General features: G+C 37.0%; 1 protein-coding gene across 2 annotated transcripts in view; it reads left to right on the forward strand.

Annotated features, from left to right (window-relative positions):
• Positions 1 to 302: 302 nt before the first annotated feature.
• Positions 303 to 22,934, forward strand: part of LRP2 (LDL receptor related protein 2) — a 116,875-nt gene continuing 94,243 nt past the window's right edge. Inside the window, exons 1-4 of one of the 2 annotated variants that reach the window (XM_064660950.1) lie at positions 303 to 619; positions 17,736 to 17,843; positions 20,043 to 20,165; positions 22,092 to 22,208. In XM_064660950.1, the coding sequence (XP_064517020.1) occupies positions 526 to 619; positions 17,736 to 17,843; positions 20,043 to 20,165; positions 22,092 to 22,208 (442 nt within the window). In that variant the 5' untranslated portion in view covers positions 303 to 525. The remainder of the gene's footprint in view (positions 620 to 17,735; positions 17,844 to 20,042; positions 20,166 to 22,091; positions 22,209 to 22,934) is intronic. The other variant, XM_064660951.1, reaches the window with a different exon arrangement.

Genomic DNA, 22,934 nt, shown 5'->3' on the forward strand with positions numbered 1-22,934 from the left:
GCTTTACCCCTGCATTGATGAGTAGGTGTTGTGATGTTTTTCAGAGTTATCAAAACTACTTTTCTTGTTTGGAGCGTGCCTTTGGGACGCTAAAACCTGGGACATATTTAACTTGCCGTCTGCAATTCCCCGATCTACTCAAACTACTTGAGTACTCAAAACACAGTGTAGCACCAATGGACTCTGATACAAAGTCTACAAAGTGCAGGGACTTGGAAGCATCTTGCCTATCCTGCAAAGTGTGGAAGGAGGGGCAGAGGCAGCCTGTGGCTGCAGGGCCTGGAGCAGTGCCTGATTCCCTCATGCTAGTTCCGGGGCCGCCGGGTATAAAGAGCTTTATCCAATGTCTGGAGGGTGGGAGTTTATAGAAAACGCGATGTCTCAACAGGCGAACACGCCTTTCTCCTGGAACTAGCGGGATAAGAAAAAGACACCAGGCTCCTTGTGTTGCTGCTGTGCAGATCAGCACCCCGACCCCGGAGTCGAGGAGCCAGCTTCTGAGGAAGCTGGAGCATCCCAGCCCAGATGGGACCTCACCATCGGATGGATGGAAGAGCAGCAACTGCTTGCAAACTGCTCATATTATTCACTGCATGCATAATGCGGGGCAGTTGCCAAGGTAAGCGCTATGCTCCAGACTCTCCGGAATGGGACGTGCACCGCAAGGAGCACATCCCTCTCCGGGACTTCTATGAGAAAAAACAAAAGTGCCTGAAAGTAGAGGGTTAACGGGCGCTGACTCAAGGAGTTCTTTCTAATAGCTAGGGAAGACAGTTGGCTCTTTCCAGGAGTCATTTGATGGAGTCGGTTTCTTAAGAATACCACAAACGCCACCGGCTCCTTACCTTCACTTTATCTTGGTTTTAAATTACCCCAGGATGCTTTCTTTGATTGTTTTTCTGGTTTGTACAAACTTTTTTTTTTCTGATTGTACAAGACAGCAACACACAAATGGGGCTAAATTTGGAGGGGCAGCTCAGACATTGCAACTCCACTGTATAAACTCGCAGTTTTCCAGAGATGCAAGCGGGCAGTTTTTCCTGTAGCGAGTACTGCTTGTGGGCTGTGGATGAGGCAAAAAATCCCCCCGCCCCAGACTTTTTGCATTTTTTCCTTGTGATCTTTGTGCCCTTCTTGTTACTGGAGTATAGGTGATTTTGCAGAGCAGAGTTCACCTGCATTCCAAGAGCTGGTTTGGTGACCACTAAAGTTGTACCTAGAGTTGTTTTTGATGAGTGCACAGGCTGCGGCACTTGCACGTAGACAGGTTGGGCTGGGGGGTGGGGGGCGGGTTATGCATGGACACGCTTGTGTACGTGTGGTATATGCAGTCATTTACAGAAGGCTATAAGAAAGAAACAGATGCTTAGTCTGGAGCACAATAAGCTCCCCTCAGTCGGTCTCAGACGCAGATTTGAAGTTGAGAGAGGGAGAACTTTTTCTCTGGGCTTTACTGTTGCTAGGCGACATCGAGGAGCATGTGACGGGCAGAGCAGGCTGAGTGCTGCTCCTCTGGTACTAATCTGGCTGCTAGGGATGGAGTAGCTGTGTCCCCAAGTCCTCTCTCCGGCCTGTGACTGCAGCCCACCTTCCTGCCTTCCCTTTCTTCCCGCAGTTTAATTGCCTTGCAGTGCCAATCAAGCCTGTCTTGTTGGAGCAAGAGTGGCTGAAGTGCATTTCCTCCACCCCGTGTATTGACCTGCAGTCCTGCTGGTTCTGTGTGTCTCTGTGTATTACGTGTGTGTTCAAATTGTTAATCTGCTTTCCTTGCTCAACTCTTAGTTTAAGCTCCTTAGACAGAATCAACCAAGTAATTATACTGCAACTGCTGCTAGCAGCTCCCACTTCTGAGCAGGGAAATAAGAGATAGCTAATGTGCAGCAGGAGACCTGCAAAAACTCTGGCCAAGGAGGTCACACTGGGCAGAGTTAATCCTATGCACTGTTTTACATTGGATAGAATGGAAGCTGCAGTGTAGATTAAAACTTTATTTCTTTGCTGTACAGTTGCTTGCGATTGTTCAGGACGTGGCTGGTAAATGACATGACAGAATAAGCAGAGAGAAGATTTGAACTAGTATCCATAGGTAGTGGAAGTACAGAAGTTTTTTACTTATATAATGTCTCCCTGTTCCCCTGTCCCTTCCCCCTGCCTTCACAGTAGAATAACTGTTGAAATGAAGCAGTGTAAATGATAGTGCTTTTCCTTGATTTACCTAATTCTGATTTTACTGGAATTGAACATACAGCTTATAAACTGAATAAAAATGCTTCTTCTCATTATTGCTAGGAGTACAGAGTCTGGTTCTGCAACCTTTGTAAGTCTTGTTGCCTGTGGGGTAATTGTTCTCAGAAAAAAATTGCTTCTGGAATCTCAAAAACTGGTTAAGTGAGGGTAGTGTCAAGCAGGAGCATCATGGGACTATGGTTAATGTTTGTTCTGAGGAATATCAAAGTGCTTCACACTCATAGTCATAAATTAGAGACAATGGATGGATGTTGTAGGTCAGCACTTTTGCAGAGAGCAAATGAGATCATTAGGGCAACTTCACATTTGAACCATGAGTTCTTTAATGTTACTGCAAAGCATACTAGATCTACATACTCATGCAATATTCTACATAGTATCTGTTACTGGGCTTACCTTGTCTAATGTGTAAGGCCTGCTGTACTTTTTTTTGATGAGTGAATATTTTTTTTGTTAATGGTTAAATATCAGAGGTACTGTTATTTTAGTTTCTTTATAAAATCGTTAATATATATAATAATATATAATTAATAGAAATATACTTTTCTTTATAAAAAGAAGCTTTCTTTCTAGACACAAAGTATGAATAACATTCTTCACAAATTTTAATATAGTTAGTATTTCTGTAACCTGTATAATTCAGAATACTTAAATTTCGTTCATTGCTTTTTGGTGTCCCTCAGGTCCTGATTACCTACTTTCAACTGAGATGATGTAAATCTTCCAGAAAATAAATGTATTAGTATTAAAATCATATTAATTATTTAATAAAGGACATTGGTGTTAATTTTTGTCACAAATTCTGTTAAATTAGTGCAAGTTACAAAACAGTGGCAGCAGCATCTTTTCCAGACTTTCATGTACTTACACTGAAATTCTGGCTTTGCTGCAATTTATTGCAAAATACCAAATTGCTATGTAAAGGCCAGGATTCCACTGTATTGTGTAGTTTACAATCTTTACATTGCTGTTTGCATCTCCTCTCTTTCTGGCGGATACTTCTGAGGATCTTTTTATTTCTTTAGCATGCTTCATGTATAGAATCATAGATGATAAATTCACTTTACTTTGAATTACATGAGATCAGTGATTGCTTAGCCATGCTGTGTATTTTCCTTGCTCATAATCATGGAAACTTTCAAGTTCTGGGAAATGCAATTGGAAATGCAAGCATTTCTATTAATGGTCTTTCTCACTACATATATGGAAATTTTTTACATTCTCTATTAAGAAGCCAGAAGATCACAGATCTGTTGACTTCTAGTGCTTATTTTTTTGCTTCTCTTTTCAATAACTCATAGTTTATGATTTTTTAAAAGGTTTCTGTTATTGATTTTTCTTGGGGTTTTTTTGTTTGTTTGTTTATTTGTTTTCTTTTATTTTAGGAAAGCTGATTAGCTGTTCTGTATGCATCCTGGCAAAATGTGACTTGTCCAGAAACTTTGCTGTAACATGAAAGTTAGTGTATCAAATTTGATTTGCATCCTAAATCTCCGCAATGATAAATCATCAGCTTAATGCATCCCAGGCCAATATGAGTAAAATTTGTTACTATTATAAGGTCTCTGTTAGTCTGAGAATGAAGGCTATTCTAAGAATGAATGCATATGATGTGATATCTCAGAGATCACCATGAACGTTTGCACGAAGTGGGACAGGCCAGAAAGGAATAGGTATGATAAGACTCGAGTAGAGAAGAGGTACAGCAGCCCTTTCTAGAATGGCATGGAGAAACATACTTTTCTATCAGGCATTGTAGTAGTTTAATTTCCAAATTAATAATTCAGTGGTTTTTAGACATTGTCTTCACTCAAATCTATTTAGTTTGTCTGTAGGATGATGTACAGTGACGTTGCTGTAGGCGACAGGCCACAGTCAGCATTCATACTTCCTTGTACAGCACTGAGCACATTTAAATGACAGAGAAGCCTGTCTGTTAGATTCCACCCCTGCCAAGACCTAGTGTTTGAAGACCTTGAGTGAGACTTTCCTTGGAGACTGAGGATTTGGAAATAATGAGCAGGGAGAAAGGATGGCAAGAGAAACGAATATTGCAATGCAATCATACAATTGAAAGGGTATTGTGCATGACCTGTGGGCTGCAGTGTTCATAATCCTGCACTAGTGCAATTTTCTTGATTTGTCTTGGAGATGTTCTCACACAAAATCAAGAGCAAAAATCCCACTGAGTGTCCATCTACCTGGCTCTAAACTGGTTTATTTCTTGGGGTCTGACAGTTTAAAAGTATCTATCAGTGAAACACATTATAGTCTTCTCGAATTTTAATTCATGAGTATTTCTGTGCACTAACAGGTTTTAGTGTTTTTTTTTTTTTGGTTCCTTTTAATGAATAGCCCACTTGAAGTACATCTCTTGAATTTTCTTAATAATTTACCCTTTTTCTGTATTCTATTCAGTGAAGCATATCAGGTATTTGCAAAGTAATCAGCTAAAGCAAAGAATGGAGCAAACCACAGAATTTTAGTTAAAAATTGAAACCTGGTTAGATTTAGGTTCTATGCCAAATGCTAGGATTACAGTAGATAATTAAGCTTACAGGAGTGAAGGCAAATAGAGAGAGATCATCTAAGGAGATTTTAACTAAGATAAATGTATGATGTGTACGATGCTTCTATTTGCCTGTAAGACAAATCAAAACCTTCTTTCATATATTGAGCTGATTGGAAATTTGAGCAATGAAATCCTACTTTAATCCAGATTTACTTGCCATGTGTTTTGCAGGAAATGAGCAAAGATTCATTTGGGGGAAAGGTAGAATGCAATTTCATTAAAGCCTTTTAATTCTTTTCCTTTTGGGCTTCCTGGATTGACATGAAATCAGTCATACTATTTGGAGCCTTTCCCTTCCATATACCTTCTTGCACTCTTAGATTATTGCCAGATCAAAGTCTAGTGGTATTTGGGTTTTTTTAGCTTCTCATTCTTTAGCACTGAACGTGGAGGTTTTTCTGTCAATATATATATTTTTTTTAAAATCTGAATACTCTTATTTTTAATTGAGCTGTAAGCAGGCACATTGTAGAGGAAGTTCAATTTATCTTTATGAATATTGGATCAAAATCTGTTTAGTCTTCCTACAATACTTATTTTTAGATCTGAGAGGTTGTGATAACTTTTCAGATAGACAAATATGTAACTTGAATCATATTGTACTATCACTTTTTTAAGCTGGAGTTGTCTCTTCTTTTCCAGAGCTCTTCTTAAAACATACTGGAACCATATAGGACTTTGGATGCTTCAAAGGAAATTACACTTTCCAGAAGTTGTCATTGTTGACACTAAAGGTCCCTTCTAATTAATGATTGACAGGTTGACTTCTATTTAAAGAGAAGTGGATGTTTTTATTCCACTGCGGCTAATCAGTGATGATAATCAGATAATTTGCCAGTTTCTTTTTAGTAGCTTATGCTGAATGTGGCAGATAAAGCACAAAGATACTTTTGAAATTATTTAAAATTAATGTGCTTCTTTATATAATTTCATGACAACACATTATTCTTTAAATTACTTGAGCTGTTTCTAGATGAAGGAATAATAAGTTTTCTTTTGAATCAACCCAGTGTGACTCCTTTAATTTAAAAGAAACTACCCTGAGTTGTACTGGTCTAAGACAGAAAATAGGATTCAGGAAGACTAAACATCTCTTTTAATAGCTTGGTATTGTTTTAGATCAATTTTGAAGTCCACTTTATTATGATAATGTTAATTTTATTAACCAGTTTTTGCTTCCATATCTCAGTGCACTTTTAGAACAGTTTAAGACAATGGAGTTTCATTAGTATGCATAGAAATGCCTAATGGAATGGATAGCCTTTAGTGGATTCCTTAAGCTTTTACTGTTGGTTTCAAGGCTTTTAATGTTTTCTTTGTTTTGCAATGCTTAAAGTGGATTAGAGATCAAGGATCACTGTTACAAGTTTTGTTTTGGATTAATGAAATGACATATAAAAGTTGACTGAAATTGTCCTACTTCTGTGACCTGTTTTATTTTATATTTTTAACATGAATAAATTGCCTTTGTTTTACAATCAAGAAGTCAGATCTTCAGCAAAAGGGCACTGTTTACAGCAGCAGTGTGTCAACCCAATTATTTTCTTGCACAAGCAGGTCATGATACTACACCCTGCTGAGTTGAGTCAGAGAATGGGGGTCCATTCCAACTGGGACTCCCTTTGATGGGGATTACAAGGTCATTCTTTTGTGGAGCAAGAAGATTGGGGGTTTCGTTGTCTTCTGTGGCATCTCTTTAAAAAAAAAAAAGGCATAGTCCACAAGATATCCCAGGAACTGATACATTCCTTGATGTATTTAGGATCTAGGTAATGGTTTTTATCTTTATAAACCATGGTGCACATTTATCAACTCAGATAAATACCATATAAAGTTTAGTTTATTTTGAGGAAGTATAAGACCTGCAGAACTGGAGTAGAGACATACATCAATAATCCTTCTCAGATACGTCCCGAAGAATGGGGGCAAAATTTACTACGTAAAGTTCCTATCATTCAACACCAGTGGGAGACCCCATTTAGATCTGATCAAGCCCTTGTCATACTTTGCCATCTAAGGGCACAGTTCTGAGAAGCGATGAGCCATGTGAACAGTTCAGTGCTGCTCGAAGTAGGATGCCCCACTATCCTTCCCTGTCTTCTCTGATATCCCATGCCCATGTTGCTGCCAGCCTGGAGTTTTTGGTGTGTGCTTTGTGCTAGCGTGCCACTGCTCATCAGACCTTCTCTGAGGTGCTTTCACTTAGAAACCTGAGGGAAAACTAAACCAGACCTAGGGAATTAGGTGATTTCCTGGTGGCTTAGTGATTTTGAGCAGCATGCAGGTAGTAGTGGGGGGGTAGTTACTCGACTTCGGAAAAGAAAGAGAAAGAAGGAGAGTGCAAGTGAAAGAAAGAGAGGTGTTGGAAAGAGGGAGAGAAAGAGACACTGCATTCTCCTGTGATAAGTCAGTGAATTGTCTCTGCTAGCCATGCAACCACTGCCTACTGCTACTGCTACAAACTTAAAGGCAGTGCTTGGCTGGCATGCTGGTATCAAGAGTGGTCCATCAGGGCTGTAGTGAACAAGTGTTAGCGCTGCCAGAAACCCTTTCGTAAAGTTGTCTAGTGTAAACAGATGGCTTGGCTTGAGTGGGACTGCTCACATGTTCACTTTTGAGCAGGATTGTAGGGCTGTTCTCAACCTGCAATGCAATAAATGAACTGGATGATAACGAAGGACATGGGATGCTGCTGCAGTTTTTGCTGGCCTTCTAGCTGTGTTATTAAAAATAACTTTTACTACTGCAAGGCCTAGTGTTTTTTAAAACCATTTCATATGAAAGAAACAAGCTCAAGTTTGTCACTCTGAAATGAGTGACAAAGTCTGTGGTATCTTCCATAACAATATTTGAGCTGTTTGTATTACCTTTGCAGTTTTTAATTTTCTGCATGAAGTCAGCCACAGAGCACACTTTAAAGCCTGGCTGAAACTGAGTGCAATACTTTTAAACTTGTTGGCCTATTTAACTTTTTCTAATAGGAGACTTAAATCCTAAGAAATTTCATGAGGCAGTAGAGGGAGAGAGAGAGACCCAAATTACCACCCTGCTAAACAAAAAATCTTGTCATTAAACATTCTGTATGGAGACACTGACTCTCTGGCCAGCAATATAACAGGCATGGTTGCAATCTTCTAGCAGGAGTTGTGAAAGACTGATGGAAAACTATTGCTATGAGGAAGGGATTACAATTTCAAGGCTGCAGGCCTGCAGGCAAATGCCTGCAGTTCTCTGAGCAATGTTATTTGTATGTTGTGCACTACCACTGCCATACTTGGGAGACAATGTATACCTTTCCTGTTGTTTTATGTGCTTCCTTCTGAATGTAAGGACATAATGGGCAGTAGACAGTGTGCAGTAGTTGTATGTGCTTGTGTTTCCAGGGACATGGCAAGTATAGGGCTTATGGAACTACACAAGCTAGAGCAGTTCTTCCCTACTATTCACCTCTTTGCCTGGAATGCTGCTTAGCGTAGCTAGCTAATATAATGAAGGCAATTACTTAAAATATTATGCCTAGCAGCCACCAATGAAAGAAAGTAACAGCAGAATCAAGCATCCTTAAAAAAATCCAAATGGATGAGTAAATCTGACAGAGAGTTTGGATGGTTAGAGAAGATCTGACTAAAATGCTTCCATTGGTGTTGGGGAAGCAGTAATGTTTCAGTGGGAGATGGTATTTCTTGTATCTGTCCTCCTTTGATGAATTAAAGGATTTCATCATTTTAATGTGACACATTCATTAATATTACTATTTGTGTAAAAGGATTTTTAAAGTTATTTTAAAATAGAAAACTGTAAAGAAAATACACTACACTTACAAATGAAATAGGCAAAGGATGATTTAGTTATTACTGTTCATTTTCAGGTCCATTAAGATAAAGCTGCATTTTGTGTGAGCATATTGGACAACAGTGTTGTTTCAGTTCAGGCGATCTTGACAGGGGGTTTGGAACTAGATGATCTTTAATGTCCCTTCCAACCCAAACCATTCTGTGATTCTATGATTGTTCATTTACTCAGGCCTGCCTTAGCATATTGAATTTGCTTTTCAGGAAGCTTGATAAAGAGTGATCAGCCATTAGCTGCGAGCTGAAACAGTCTCACTACTGTATAAGGGAGAAATGTGAAGTGACAACGCATCCAGAGAAATATATGTAGTTCCCAATGTCATGGGCAGTAGTAAGCAGCATTAGAATGTCTATCTAGGCACACTAGATGCTTACAGTATGTAGTTTATCTGTTTACTATACTGAAACATCAGTTCTGCTTTTTTGAAAATGTTCTCACATTTTTAGCTTGCAACAAGTAACAGTCGCAATTTTTGAAGTGCAAAATGATGACTAATGCCCTGTAAAGCTTTGGGACACAACTTAAGTTGTCCTTTTTTTAAAATCTAGAATCCTACTAATATGTTGGTGAAGAATTTTGTTGTGGTTATGTGTTCTGTGGTGGGAAGACAGAAATAGCTTTCATTTTATGTGCTTACTGTATTTTATCTGTAAGGGAAAATGGTTCATTTTTTGCATGACAGGTTTCTTTTTTCATTGAATAACTTGTGATATAATATTATAGTAAAGCTTATGATTTGGCAAAGTGCTATATGTTGCATAGCAATTTTTATTCTAGCAATGATTAATCAAAGAAATACAAAAAACTACACAATTTCGCTGTCATAAACTGCATTGGAAGGCTCTTACTGAGGCAAATTCTTACTGCTGCAATGACTCATCAGATTTCAGGAGTGCATGACTGAATTGAATGCAGGTCCTCATCTCAGCATGGGGTCTAATTTTGAGAAAAAACAGCACACTAGTTGGAAAATTTACTTAAAAAACAGTACAGCTCTCAAAATGAGTAGAACTTCCTGAGAAGTTTATCTGCATCTATTGGACTTTCTTAGTGATATGTACTGTACATCTTCTCTTTAAGTTGTTTAAGCACTTTTTTTTCTATTTCCACACACTGTAGTTGTACATACTTCCTAGTCTTGAAGATTTTCCTTGTTTGGTCATATTCCCCCCCTCCTTCTGTTACCCAATTGTTATTCTACAGCAGCCTTGAGGCCATTAGCAAGATTCATTCTTATGAAAATGCTTGGGATGCTTCCTTCTGTGAGTAACTGAGGGTGTCTTTATTTCTTCTGTGTTTGCTTGTTCTTCTTCCATTTTATGTCATTTGGTCAATTAGAACAGATTTTTGCATATTTAGTGTGCCATTCATGAAAAAGAAGCTTCTGAGATTTAGGAGAGCTCCTACAGTGTATGCTTTCCTGGAGTTCACAGGGCTTGCTTCACTTATGCAGCTAACACAATCACAACTGATTTGTGTGGATTAAGACACCTAATGCCAAGACAACTGGTTGAGGTTATCCAATTTAGTACAGAACATGTTCTGTACATGTAATGTGTCTGAAATACATTTTTGTATTGAGAAAGCTACTGGAGGTACTGGTTCTCTTGAATTTGGCCATACAGATAATGCCTTTACTAAATTCTCTAAGAAAGGAGTACAAATAGATTTTATTAGTCTCATCCTGGAAAATACTTATATAAAGTTGAGATTAAAGAAAGTGTCCAACAAAAATTAATGGCTGATCCTCAGTTATCACTGAAGTACAAGAAATTTGACAGTGACTTAAATGGAAGAAGGAACCTGGTCTGTTCTGTATAAGGAATATTTACTTTATCAGTAGAAAGGAGTATCACCTCCTGTCTATTAGTATTAGCCCTTGCTTAAAGGGAATATTTCTCATTCCTGCCTTGTTCTAGCACTAAGAAGATAGTAATAGTTTATTTTTTGCTTTGAAAAAGTGTGTGAGTTGAAGCAAGATTATAAAGGACCAATTTTTATTGATTTGCTTATAGTACTGTAGGATGTAAAAGATACATAGTATGGATATGTTCTGTTTGTCAGCACGTATGATAAATAAACTCTCATGGTTTTAAATTTAAGAAGTTTATTTTTTTTACTTTTAGGGTCGGTGTGAATAATTTTAAAATATTAAATATCTTAACTTTTTTTTTACTTTTACAGAATGATTGGTTTTAAAGTGATAATGTAGAAACCATGGTTATTTTGTACTGAGTACCAGAGTTTTAAAGAAAAAAAAATTAAAACTGAGATTTTTTTTCAGTAAGAGGTCCATATGTGGTTTATCAAAAAATTAGGAGCATTTTTTTCTTTATTATTAGTTCAGGCTTATACTTTAAAAAAATAAAATTGAGTAGATTTGTTAAAAAATAATTAGTAAACCATTTCTATTTTTATCAGGCTGTTTGCAGTTGTTGCTTTTTCAATTAATAAAGCTGAAGTAAGGTAGAGAGCGTGAGGATTATGAATATCTTTAACGTTGCTAGGAGGCATTTACAGTGTCATTCCTTTGAACTTGTTGTCTACAGGAGACTTGGACTCTTTTTATTTTGCAGGAAAGCTTTCCTGCTTAGTTTCAGTAGGTTAAAATCCTGAATTTCTTTAATTCTTGGATTTATGTTGAGGCATTAGCAGAAATTAATCTTTAGTCCTTTTATAACTGTATTATCTGAAAACAAATAGTTTAACATAAAGTACACTAATTTAAAGTATTTTTATGAAAGATTTTGCATGTGAGCATTACTAAAATGAGATTTGATGCTTTAGTTTTAACGATGGCTTTAATTGTCAAGTGTCTGCATGTACAACATGCAGGCACAAAGCATAGACTATAATGTAGATTTTGCTGGGTTTTTTTACTGCTTGGCAAGTAAAGGGAAACCATATAAATCTGCTGATGCTGCAAGGAAATGTGGTATTTCTAAGTCCATATTGAAAGACAATATTTTCACTTTTGGTCTTGAATTTTAAGGTGCTTTTTATTATAAATCAGTAATTTAAAATGTAGGTATTGGATCTTGCCTATCAGTGTAGAACCTATTTATTACAGCTTCTGATACCTGTCATTCTGCTGAACACAGAATGTGGTTTACTCAAAACTAAGTCTAGCTAGTGTCAGTGAAGAACCAGATCTGTTGCTTCAAGTTCTGTCCTTTATCATTTCCACCACTGCCCTCTGACTCCTACCCCCAAATACTCTGAAATGTGCCTTGTTTCTTGTACTGTCTAATAAATGTACCAGCAACACAGAGTGTGCCTCTCATGTATGGTGCCTTTCTGGAGTGCTAACAGAGGGACAACAGAATATGACTATATGTTGGTGAGGGGAAGAACAGGGCCATTTGGCCTCTTGGCATTGGGGCACCCAGGTGAGTTCAAGAGTCTGTCGTCTTTATGCTGCAAACTGTCTGGGTATGGCCCTTCTTTTTGTTACATCATTGTACAGCCCAAGGCACAAAGTTCTTGAGCAGCTGTATTATTTACTAATAATAATCTTGTTATATGCAATTGGATATCAATTCAGTAAAATGAATCCTACACTTCCCTATTAACATTGTGTTTCTGTCTCTCTGGCACTGCAGGTATTCTGCTATAGATTGTCCCTTGACTAGTCCCCTGTCTGCCTATTGATCTGTATACTAAGATCTTGCAGCCATGTGAAGTGGGTGCAGACACACATTTGTACTGCCTTTTTGTTGATATTGTCAGTTAAAATTATTTGTCGAATACAACCTAGTTTAGAGACACACAGATACAAAAGATTTTGTGTTGCAAGGTCTTGAAGACTGCAGATAAATCTTCTACTGCTTTCTGTAATAGCTATAAATGCTTATGTGGTCTTTTTTTTGTAGATTGGAATAGTTTGTATTAAATAAAATGAAGTTTGAAGAGTGTAGAAAGATTGAAGGTTAAATATTGTCTCAAGGTATATGAAATTTAGCATAATTTTGTCAGACTATTTTTTCTTATATTTTAAATAATATTTGTTCATTTGCCAGTTGTAATTGCTAGAAGAATACTGCTTTTCAGTATCATAGGATATTATTATACAATAATAAGCTAAAGTTTTTCCTAAACTATGGGTTTTGTTTCTTTCTCCATTAGTGTGGGGGAACAGAGATGGAATTTACAGAGGTTCAGCTTCCCCTCCCTGAGCATTCCAAACACTTGTGCTGTTTGGCATGTAATTAAGCAAGGCAAAAATATGATATCAAAGTGTATGGAGGGTGATTCTCCAGGATTCTTTTACCTGCAAGGCCATTGGAATGGGCTGCTCTGTTTGGGGGCCGAATGGGAGCAGAGAATACCCTTAGTTGGAAGACAGAAAGGGAGAAAAGAGAGCTTGTCACTTATTTTTCTCACTTACTTTTCTTTTTGTGAATTTTATGTGGAAGAGGTTTGTAATGCCCAGTTTGTTTGCATTTACTTGTTGAAAACCTGCAGATGTATTAAAAGTGGAACTGTTCAGTTGAAAAGATATTGCCTTGAAGAACATTACTCTTTTAAATTAAAAAAAAAAATCTGTAGAGGGAGTTGATTCCTAAAGTGTAAAGTAATTGCAGCAGTGTAAGTTTGATTTTTGAGTGGACAGTTTGAGAGTGGTACAATCTACCCTGGACTTAATACATTCCTCATTACTTTAAATCCTTCATTCAGGCTTAACTGTTAAAGAAGTGTTAGCAGTTCTCAAAGGTATTGTGAGTACAAGGAAGGGAGAACGAATGAGGGGGTTTGGCCTATTCTGTGGAGTCAGAATGAACAGTCATGACCCTTAATCTGTGGATGACAAATGTAATTCAAAAGATTTGTAGTCAGAGTTAAAAGTGTGAGGGACTTCAAGGTTGAATGGGCAGGTAGAAAATGTGTGAAAAGAATAGAAAGGACTAGAACTGTTCAGGAAGGAACTGCAAGGAGTCTAAAGTAATGCAGAGTGGCAAATAGTAAGACTGTACTGGTTTCTGCTGTAAGTCAAACATAACATTCTGGTTTTGATACAAGATGATTGAATTTAAGATATTTCTACAGAAACATTGGCACAAATGAAGCCCAGTGAAGGTTGAGAGGGTGTGGTGGACTGCCTTCCTATTGAAGACTGTAGCCCTGTGGGTTAGAGCATTGTGCTGTGAAATGTATGAAGCTGTTAACCTCTCTCTCTTCTGCTTGAGTTCCCTATGACTTTGAGTTCCCCATGACATTGAGTAACATTCATTAGTGTTGTAAAGGTTGACTGTCATCCTCTAATGGCAGTGGGGTTTGTCTTAGGCAGTGGTTTACCATAGGATACTTCATTCATATGCAGGCAGCAGTTGTTGCAGAACAGAAGGTGAATAGTGCTTGTATTGCATTATTTCCTTTGGTAAAAGATGCATTTACTTTTAATAAATTAAAAGTGAAAAAGATATTTTATTGAGTTTGTGTTTTGTTCAATCTTTGCTCTGGCAAAATCGCTATCATGTTGCTTTATTCCAGTGGAAAATGACTACCTGTCATAATCTTTGTTCAAGCAGCTTTCCCAGAGCCAGTAATGTAAGACCTCGTTTTACCTGAGCAACTTCTGAATCTTAAACATCCACTCAGAATCTCTTACAGAAGAATCCCAGACACAGAGAACAATGGAAAGTCTAGTGACACAATCAGCATAAAGCCCAAATATAGTAAGTGTAGGAAGAAGTTTAGAAATAAGGCTTTGGGCTCTATTTTTGCAGTGATGGTTCTGATCTTTGATTTGCATTTTTCAGTATTAGACAGGCTTATATTAAATATTATCTCATATATTTGTTATAGCCTTGGTGTCTTCCTGAATATTGAGCAGTTGAAACAGATCTTACCTTTCCAAATTATTTTTGTTAATGCCCAGAGATTCTTCATATATATTCTGGTGTCATTCATAAGGTCTGCCATGCATTTTAGCCTGTATTTTACTAATACTTTAATGACAGTGAGAATTTTGGTAGAGCAACACCAAAAATTCAATCATTTCTGAAATTCAGACTTTCAAAAATCACTCAAAATCTTTTCTATTAGCAAATTTTAAGCATGACAGTGAAGACTGATTATTTTATTGCTTGTTTTTAAACTCTGTGGTTATTTCCTCCAGCAGTCTTGCTAACAGGATTCTGTTTGCCTAAAAGAAGTGTCTGGTTTTATCAGCATTTTGTCAGAGTAAATCTGAATTTCCATGTAAATTAGGTCATTAGTATTAATTTTTATCAATAGCTGACTGATTAATGAGCTGTCTTACCATAAAAAAAAAACCCCACAAAAACTCTTAGGAAAAGGAAAATCTTCAAAAAAATTACTAATGACTAAACCTTGAGTGAATTGAGGCTTCAAATAACGTCCATAAACAAGCTAATATCCCTTGTCTTCTGACAATCCCCACTCTTGCTGAAACCCAGGTGCTGCAGGCTCATGTTGCATAGCATATACCAAACCTGGTTATTGCTGACATGGTTATTTTTCTTTCATTCTGGGTATTTCTCCTGGGTATTTGTAGGAGTAATTTTGTAATCATGCATTCTTCTCCTGATTACTTTCTTCTTTATCAAAGTTAGAATTGTTTTTGACCACAGTTGAAGCATAAGCTTTTTAGAACCTTTGTGAGAAGTGCCCTTGATATTTTTACTTCTTTCATATTATTTGTTTTCAAAGATTATCTCTTTAATGAATTTACATAATTATCTGCTATGTCATTTTCTTTGTTCTAAAGATAATATAAAACAGTGGTAAGTATCAGTCTTTCATATTTTTATAGGTATTTCAGAGCTCTTTGCCTTCAGTTATAAGTAAGCGTAGAAGATAACACTGTAAAGCCTAATGCCATAATTAAATGAGTTATAACAGTTCTGCTGAAGAATTATATAATGGACATTGATACAGCACTTACTGTATGTAGGTGTGAGCAACTTAAACTATGATTCTGCAAAGTATTACAGAGTGTAGCAGAACTGTGTGATTCTCAGGTTTTGTGTTAACATTCACTTACCATTTCTCATACTGTACAAAGACTGCTGTGTTTATAATGCTTTTAAAAAAGTTTATCAGTGTTATCTTCTCATTTTAATCACTAGAAGGGTATGTTTAACTACAGGAACTTAATACAAGATAGGCAAAATAAATTGCCAGTGTTGTACATAGTGCTTGAATTTTTTTTAGCTAATTATTATTTAGAAATAATGTAAAAATTACTCATATTGATTGCTTATAAGCATGTGTTTATTTAAAAATTCTAATCATGTGGATGCAGATTTAATTCTCTATTGTAACTTCTTAAGTAAGTGACTATGAATATTCCAGTAGTTTTGAAAACAATAATATATTAAATATACAAGCAGATTTAGTGTTTGCTTTGCTTAGTAATTGCAACTGATAAATGGTGGTTTATGTGTTGTGTTTATTAGAGCTTTAACTGCTAATCTTATATGAAAATATTGCTTTGTAGGGCAAAATTCAGGGAGAGGGCCTGGGATTCCAGAGTGAACTTGTACATTCCTTCAGGGCATTTTTGCAAGGGAGGTTGTTGTGTTTTAAAGGTAGTTGATAAGAGACCTGCACCACCAACCCCAGACCTGCACCACCAACCACCATCATGCATTAGTCTATAGAAGGTATTTGGGTGAACATACTCCTGTACCACTCCGTACCACCATTTATCCAAGTGAAATTTTTGACCATTTGCAGGATACATTATAAATCAGGATGTCACTACCAGACAATCAGATTTGAACATTCCTTGCATAAAGTAGCTTGCCTATATCCCTTAGGAATACATCACTTAACTGTGTTTATGTGACAGTGTTGATATGCCTGGTTTTACATGAAAGTTAGGGTAGTGTGTTATTTATGTCATCACAAATTCATGAAGTAGGTGGTTGTGCTTTATATATACTGAGGTTATCTTCTCTGGACAAATCATTCGGAATAATTGAAAGATGTAGTTTTATCTTATGGCTGTTAATTAAATCAGGAAACAGGACTTTTTTTTTCTTCAGAGTTGGACTTTGCTACTATCTCAGGTTTTTTCAGTGTTCCCTTCTCTGAGGTGCTGACAACAGATTAACATGAAACAGAGCGCTGTTGAACCTAATTATGTTATAGCTCATTGTTTTGGGGACCTATAAAACTGTTCACTCCCTTTTTATGAGGCCATAGTCACAATGAAAGGCCATAAACGGTGCCTTTTCTCTTTCCTATGGGACTGGAGATTTCATTAGTTGACTAATAAAGGCCTGATCGAGCTGCATTTACACCTGGGAATGAATGATTCTTTATCAGGTCTTAATCCTTAGTAGATCAAGCAGGAGGGAATGACAGCAGGACAGCTTTTGATCAGCCATAAATGGCTGAAAGCTTAATTTTTTAAAAATTATTTGCTATTCAGATCTTGACTGGAGACATGCTTCCTTGTACTTCAGAGAAAAGATTTTAAATATGTGGACATTATTAAAAAACAAAACAAACCTGAGATCTTTCTACACTTTCAAGCATTTACTGCTGAAACAAGATTTCCACATTAGCTAAAAGGATTATTATTATTATTATTTTAAAATCCTCATAGACTTTGGAGACCACTAATGTTTAACATGTTTAGTCCTTAGAAATAATGTGCAAAATGATTCCCTACCTTTATTTAAAGTCTATACTGCTTGGGAATTTAACATTGATACATTCCTGCTAAATAGGTTTCAGTAGTGTAGGTGCTCTTCTGAGAGTTGTTTAGGTTAATTTTCCTTTTTTAAAATTGTTTTTGTTTTGTTTGTATAATATAAAAATATAAAAATTATTGAAATTTTCTAACAGTTTATTTGGGAATGCCCTGTAATGTTTAGAGATGGTTATTTACTTTTTTTGTTTGACTGGGTGTATAGAGATCTTTTTTATCTATGTACTTTTTAATATTTTTTGTATTATTGTAATATCATTTTCTCTCCTTTCTGTGCCACAAGGCAATTGATAGATTACAGTTTTTTAACAGGAATGAACGTCACTGTCTGTGTTTATGTGCCTGTGCTGCTAACCTGCTTGTTCCTCTGTTTTACCACAGGCTGTGAGCGGGGGCAGTTTCGCTGTGGGAATGGCCGCTGTATTCCTGCAGACTGGAGGTGTGATGGGGCCAGAGACTGCTCCGATGACACAGATGAAGCTGGTTGCCGTAAGTGAAACAAATACAGAGCAACTTTTTTGTAATATAATTAATAAGATCCCAATGTACATGGGGTACAAGAATGAATACTGAAGAGGGAGAAAACTCGTCTTGAGATACTGCAGAATCTCTTTGAGTCGTATGTAATGAGTTTATTTGCTTTGATAGTCAGAAAATCAAGTACTGTTCAGCTTCTAACATGACTTAATCTTTTCTTAAAAATCTGACTGTCCAATAATGCAATTTCATTTTGTGACTAACATTCTAAGTAGATGTAGAAATGTATTGTATTCTATTACTGCAGTAATCCTGAATATTGCATGTGTACACAGCTATATCAGCATCACTTGTGGTCCAAATCTTTGGATTTTTCAAGCCCTGGAAAACAAACTCTGCCTACTGCACCTAAAGTAGAGTTCTGCTTAGCTGTCTAGAGTTGCTTGTGCTGTGCCAGCAGCTCAGGGACAATTGTATTCATATGGACCATAATATCCACGCACAAAGATTCTCTCAAGCTAAATGGAAAAGCTGTGAGGATGAAGAATTTTCTTCCACAGTCTATTTTCAGGAACTCACCTGCATTTTACCTTCTTGGATACAGTGTTTTTTGAGGTCTTGTGTGTTGGTGCAGTTATCAGCCCACTTACAGTTTTTGCCCCTCAGCTGATGGGGAGTAAGGAAGACTACTCTATGTCAGTTCTTTTCACATGGTATTATTTTTTTACTGCTTGACCCATATAATAATTGGAGGTCATTGACATGGCTTGGCAGTCTGATTTGTTGCATAGCACTTTAGTTAGCTTAAAAAAAGCAGTGCAGTTCTGGGTGAAGAATGCCTTTAAACTAAATGGTGTTGTCCTATAGCGTTTTTTTTTTTCCTTTCTAGCTGTTTCAACTAGACTTAATATTATGTATCAACTTAGTTCTGAACTGCAACTGAAAAGAAGTCACTGGGCTTTGAAAAAGGAGTGGATAAAATTCATCTTGACTTTGTGAAAGATAAAAAAAAAACCCAAACAAAAAAACCAACAAAAATCAGGACCCTTACTGCATTTGTCATAGTTATAAACATGAAAATTTTCTCATTTTAATACATGTGATGAATTAGGAAGACGAAAATTAAACTTTTCAATTTTTTTCAGTTAATTGTACTTCTAAAAACAGTATGTTAATGTGCCATAGGTAGTAGGGCACATCAAGTGTAGCAAGATAGTTTTAAACTGTTTAAAACTGGTCTGAGATTAAAATCATATTTAAAGATTATTCTTTGGTTCCCAAAGCAGGAATTAAAAAAGCATGCAAGAAGTATATGTCTAGTATGTGATCTATTTTATCCCTTCCAATTAGTTTACCTCTAATGTTATCTTGTTCTTTGCAACTCTAAATCTACAAATTTTCTCCCTTGATGCTTTGGTTACACTGGAAGTTGTGCTTACACATCATCCCATGAGCACAAAGTGTTTCTAGTTAACCTTGCACAACTGCAAAAACACGATCCTGAGAAAAAAAGATGGTTAAGACCAGGGTCCTGTCTACTGGACTGTGTTGTGCTAGTGATTCTTCCCAGGGTTATTAACTAGGGACAGAGTAGGCTGTAATACAGTTTCAAACATTTATTTTGATCTTTCTCTTTGATGGGTTCCTTGTTGTTTGTCTATTTGAAGAGTACGGGGTGGAGCTGGGACAATAATTCAGATTGTTCTGACCTGGCCCTCACTCCTTCCTCATGAATTCACAGGGAAGAATCACAAGCTTGTCTTGAAAGGCCTTCTTCCTACCAGGGATAGAGCACCTGAGGTGGAGTGACAGCAATTGAACAGACCCGTGTGAGACTAGGGAGGCTAGTGTGACTCCATAGATTACTGGAAAAAAAAGGGGCTCTGCTGGAGGGCAGTTCAGAACCTGAACCTCTTTGGGGCCTGCCTTCTAGAGGAGCCTGGGTTTCTAGGAGAGGATATAAAGCTGAACATTCCTGTGCAAAAATTCACTAAACTGAGTTTTGCCTTTGAGCATCCTTTTGCTGGTCCCCTTTCCCCTCTCGGGTCTGTCTGTTTTCTTTGATCTGTTAAACCCTTCATGTGTTTTGTGGAACTTAAAGTTCATCAACACTTGAACTTTAAGCTTTCTTTTCTCTTATGCAATTATTTTCTCTGAAAGTGCTTTCCCAGGTGTCTGTGAAATGACAGTTTTTTTCTTTGCTTACACTAGCCCAACCTACCTGTGAGGGAAATCAGTTTCAGTGTCAGACTGATGGTGAATGTATTCCACAGTCATGGGTCTGTGATGATGAGGAAGACTGTGAAGATGGCTCAGATGAGCATCAACAATGTCGTAAGTATTTTAAGTTTAATGTTATACTAGCTTTGTGAAATAAGGTAATTTACATAGCATCACATTGAGAACATACACAAACAAGCCTGCTGGAAGAGTCTCTCAAAAGTGTTTCTAGAAGTTAAATGATCTGAAGTCTGAAGTAGATAGAATACAGAAAACATGTTCAAAAAGACACCCCCAGATATTGAAATCTGAAAATTACTGATGTTTCAGTTAATTAAAAAAAGAAAAATAAACAGTGTATATTAGTTTTACACTTGATACAAAATTTAGTAGTTTTAAAAACAGTGAAATAGACATAATACTATGATGTCTGCTCTATCTGTTACCTAACAAAATTCACACTGGCATCTTAGAACTATATATAAAAAACCCTGAGAATGATTATTGCACCAAATTACATTCTCTGCATTATTGCATAAGATGGAGTGTTCTGAAGAACTGGTTTCCTGCTACTTCTAGTATTAGAAGTTACTTTATTTGATGAGGATAAGATTAATTTATTTTCATTTTGATTCTATGTATAATTTTTTTATCATTTCTTTAAACTGAACAACTCTGGAGCAACTCACCAACCCCTGGGGAGGTTCAAAGTTTTAAGTTTGGAAGGATTTTGCTCACAGACTTGGTTTGTGCTTTTATATCTTGATACTTGTTCCCACTGAGGATGGAAAAATTTCAATGAAAGTTAACTGCCTTTTGCTCCTCTCTTACTCTGAGAAGGTGTCAGCACAGCTGCTGGTTATGTTTTAACTAAGGAATCTGTAGATACAAAATGCAAAATGAGCAACAACTCTGAGTTTGACTTTTGAACGAGGTCACTGTAACATTGTTCTCCATGTACTAGTTAATCATGAGTGTTAGTAACTACACAGTGGCACTGTGCTGCTGCCATTTTTGAGTAGTCTCCTGGTATTTGTCCTTGTTCTTCTAAAGGGACTTTTTATCTCTGTGCCTGGGAAACCTAGAGGAGCTTTTCCTCCTTGAAATGTTAAAAATTTTTCCTGAGAAAACTAGCCGACAGCTCTGGAAGTCATATGTGCAGAATTAAAACAAATTGTTTTACTTTACTGTCTTGCTCTTGTTTTTCCTCATGACCCTAGTATCCCAGTAGCTGATCTTACTTTGAGAACACTGCTGGCAGAAGGCAGCATAGAGAGCCCCTGTAGAGCAGCAGATGCCCAAACGCCCGTGTATAGACTGGGATATGTTGAGATATAGCATGAGTTTGAAGGAAACATGTGCAGGTGGCAGAGGGAAGGAAAAGTTTGCTGTAAGTTTGCCCTTCAGCTATATCTTCACATATTCAATTACTTTGCCTAAAAAGAACTGAAAGTTTGATTTAACTGTAGTGGAATCAAGGTGGAATTGAACAATTTTACGTGGTTGCTTTTCACTGACACCTGTCATCATAAGACCATCATAATCATTCTTGATCCTCTCTTAGTTATAAATGTAAACAATTTGTGACTGTTGAGGCCCTGGCTGTATTAGAAAGCAGTGCCTTACCTTCAGCTCTGCTGTGTTTTATGTTGTGACATTCTGATTGACCAAATAACTTAGTTACTGACAGATTTTGACCCAGTAAATAAAATAATAGAGAAAACTTTAAATCAGTGAGAATTAGTAATTTAATGTTTTTGGCAGAACAATTGTAGGGAGGTAATTTTTAACCTAGGGGTCAACCCCTTCAGTGAGAAAAGCAGTGAACTTGCTGACTTACAGAAGGCCTCACAGAGCTATCCTGTCTGCCATGTACTTGTCAAATGTTCTTCAGTCTCCCTGAAATATCAGTACATGAGAGGAGAAAGTGCTGATATTTATGAGAAAGATTAAGAAGTTAAAGAGGAAGAAGGATAATGCTTTTCTTCATAAAAAGTCTTGGTTGATGGAAAAGACTGATGGAGTGCCTGTTTCTTGCAGCGGGAAGGACGTGCTCAAGTGAGCAGTTCACATGTTCAAATGGACAGTGTGTCCCGAGCACATACTGGTGCGATCGAGTGGAGGACTGCACTGATGGAACAGATGAAAGAGCCTGCCGTGAGTCTTAACTCTTAGCATGAGATCTGGTTTCATCTCATCTCTCTGGCATTTTAATAAATTTGTAAGATTAAAGGGCCTGTTGATAGACAAGATGACCACAATATGCTTCTTGTTACAAGAGTTTCATTTCAGATTCTCTTGTGTATTGAAACTGGTGTAGTGATACAGGTCCTTTATTGCAGAACTCAAATGCAAACTGCCACCACAGGATTGGGGCTTCTTGTTTCTAATAATTTGAAAGATAATTATTACTGCATTGGGAAAAAGTAACCATATTTAATTGACTTATAGCTTTGGGACATTCAGGGCTAACTTTGCCAAATTTTTTCGTATTCTTTTTTCCTGCTTCTTGTGAAATCAGTAGTAGTTATAACCTGTGTAGAAAATCAGAATTTGACTCCAAATCATTTTTTTGAGGAACTTTCACCCTTTCAAAAGCATTTGTATTCTAGACTGCAGCTTCCTGTGGAGATGATTTGGTCATACTGTATTCAGACAAGTTGTTTATATTGTGCCAACAACATGTAGATGGACAAGTAGTTTTTTTGAATCTAACTTCCTCAGAATTGAGTTGGCCTAACTGGTGACAGTCTCCCTAGATCCTGGCCTAGGTTGAATACTGATGGAAAGGAAAGCTGGCCACAGAATAGAGACCAGAAATGTTTTTGTCTAATATGTACACAGCAGTGTGTAACAACATGTCTGTTCATTGTTAGTACTAAG

This window comes from Pseudopipra pipra, chromosome 7 (assembly GCF_036250125.1).
Source record: "Pseudopipra pipra isolate bDixPip1 chromosome 7, bDixPip1.hap1, whole genome shotgun sequence".
NCBI classification, from domain to species: Eukaryota; Metazoa; Chordata; class Aves; order Passeriformes; family Pipridae; genus Pseudopipra; species Pseudopipra pipra.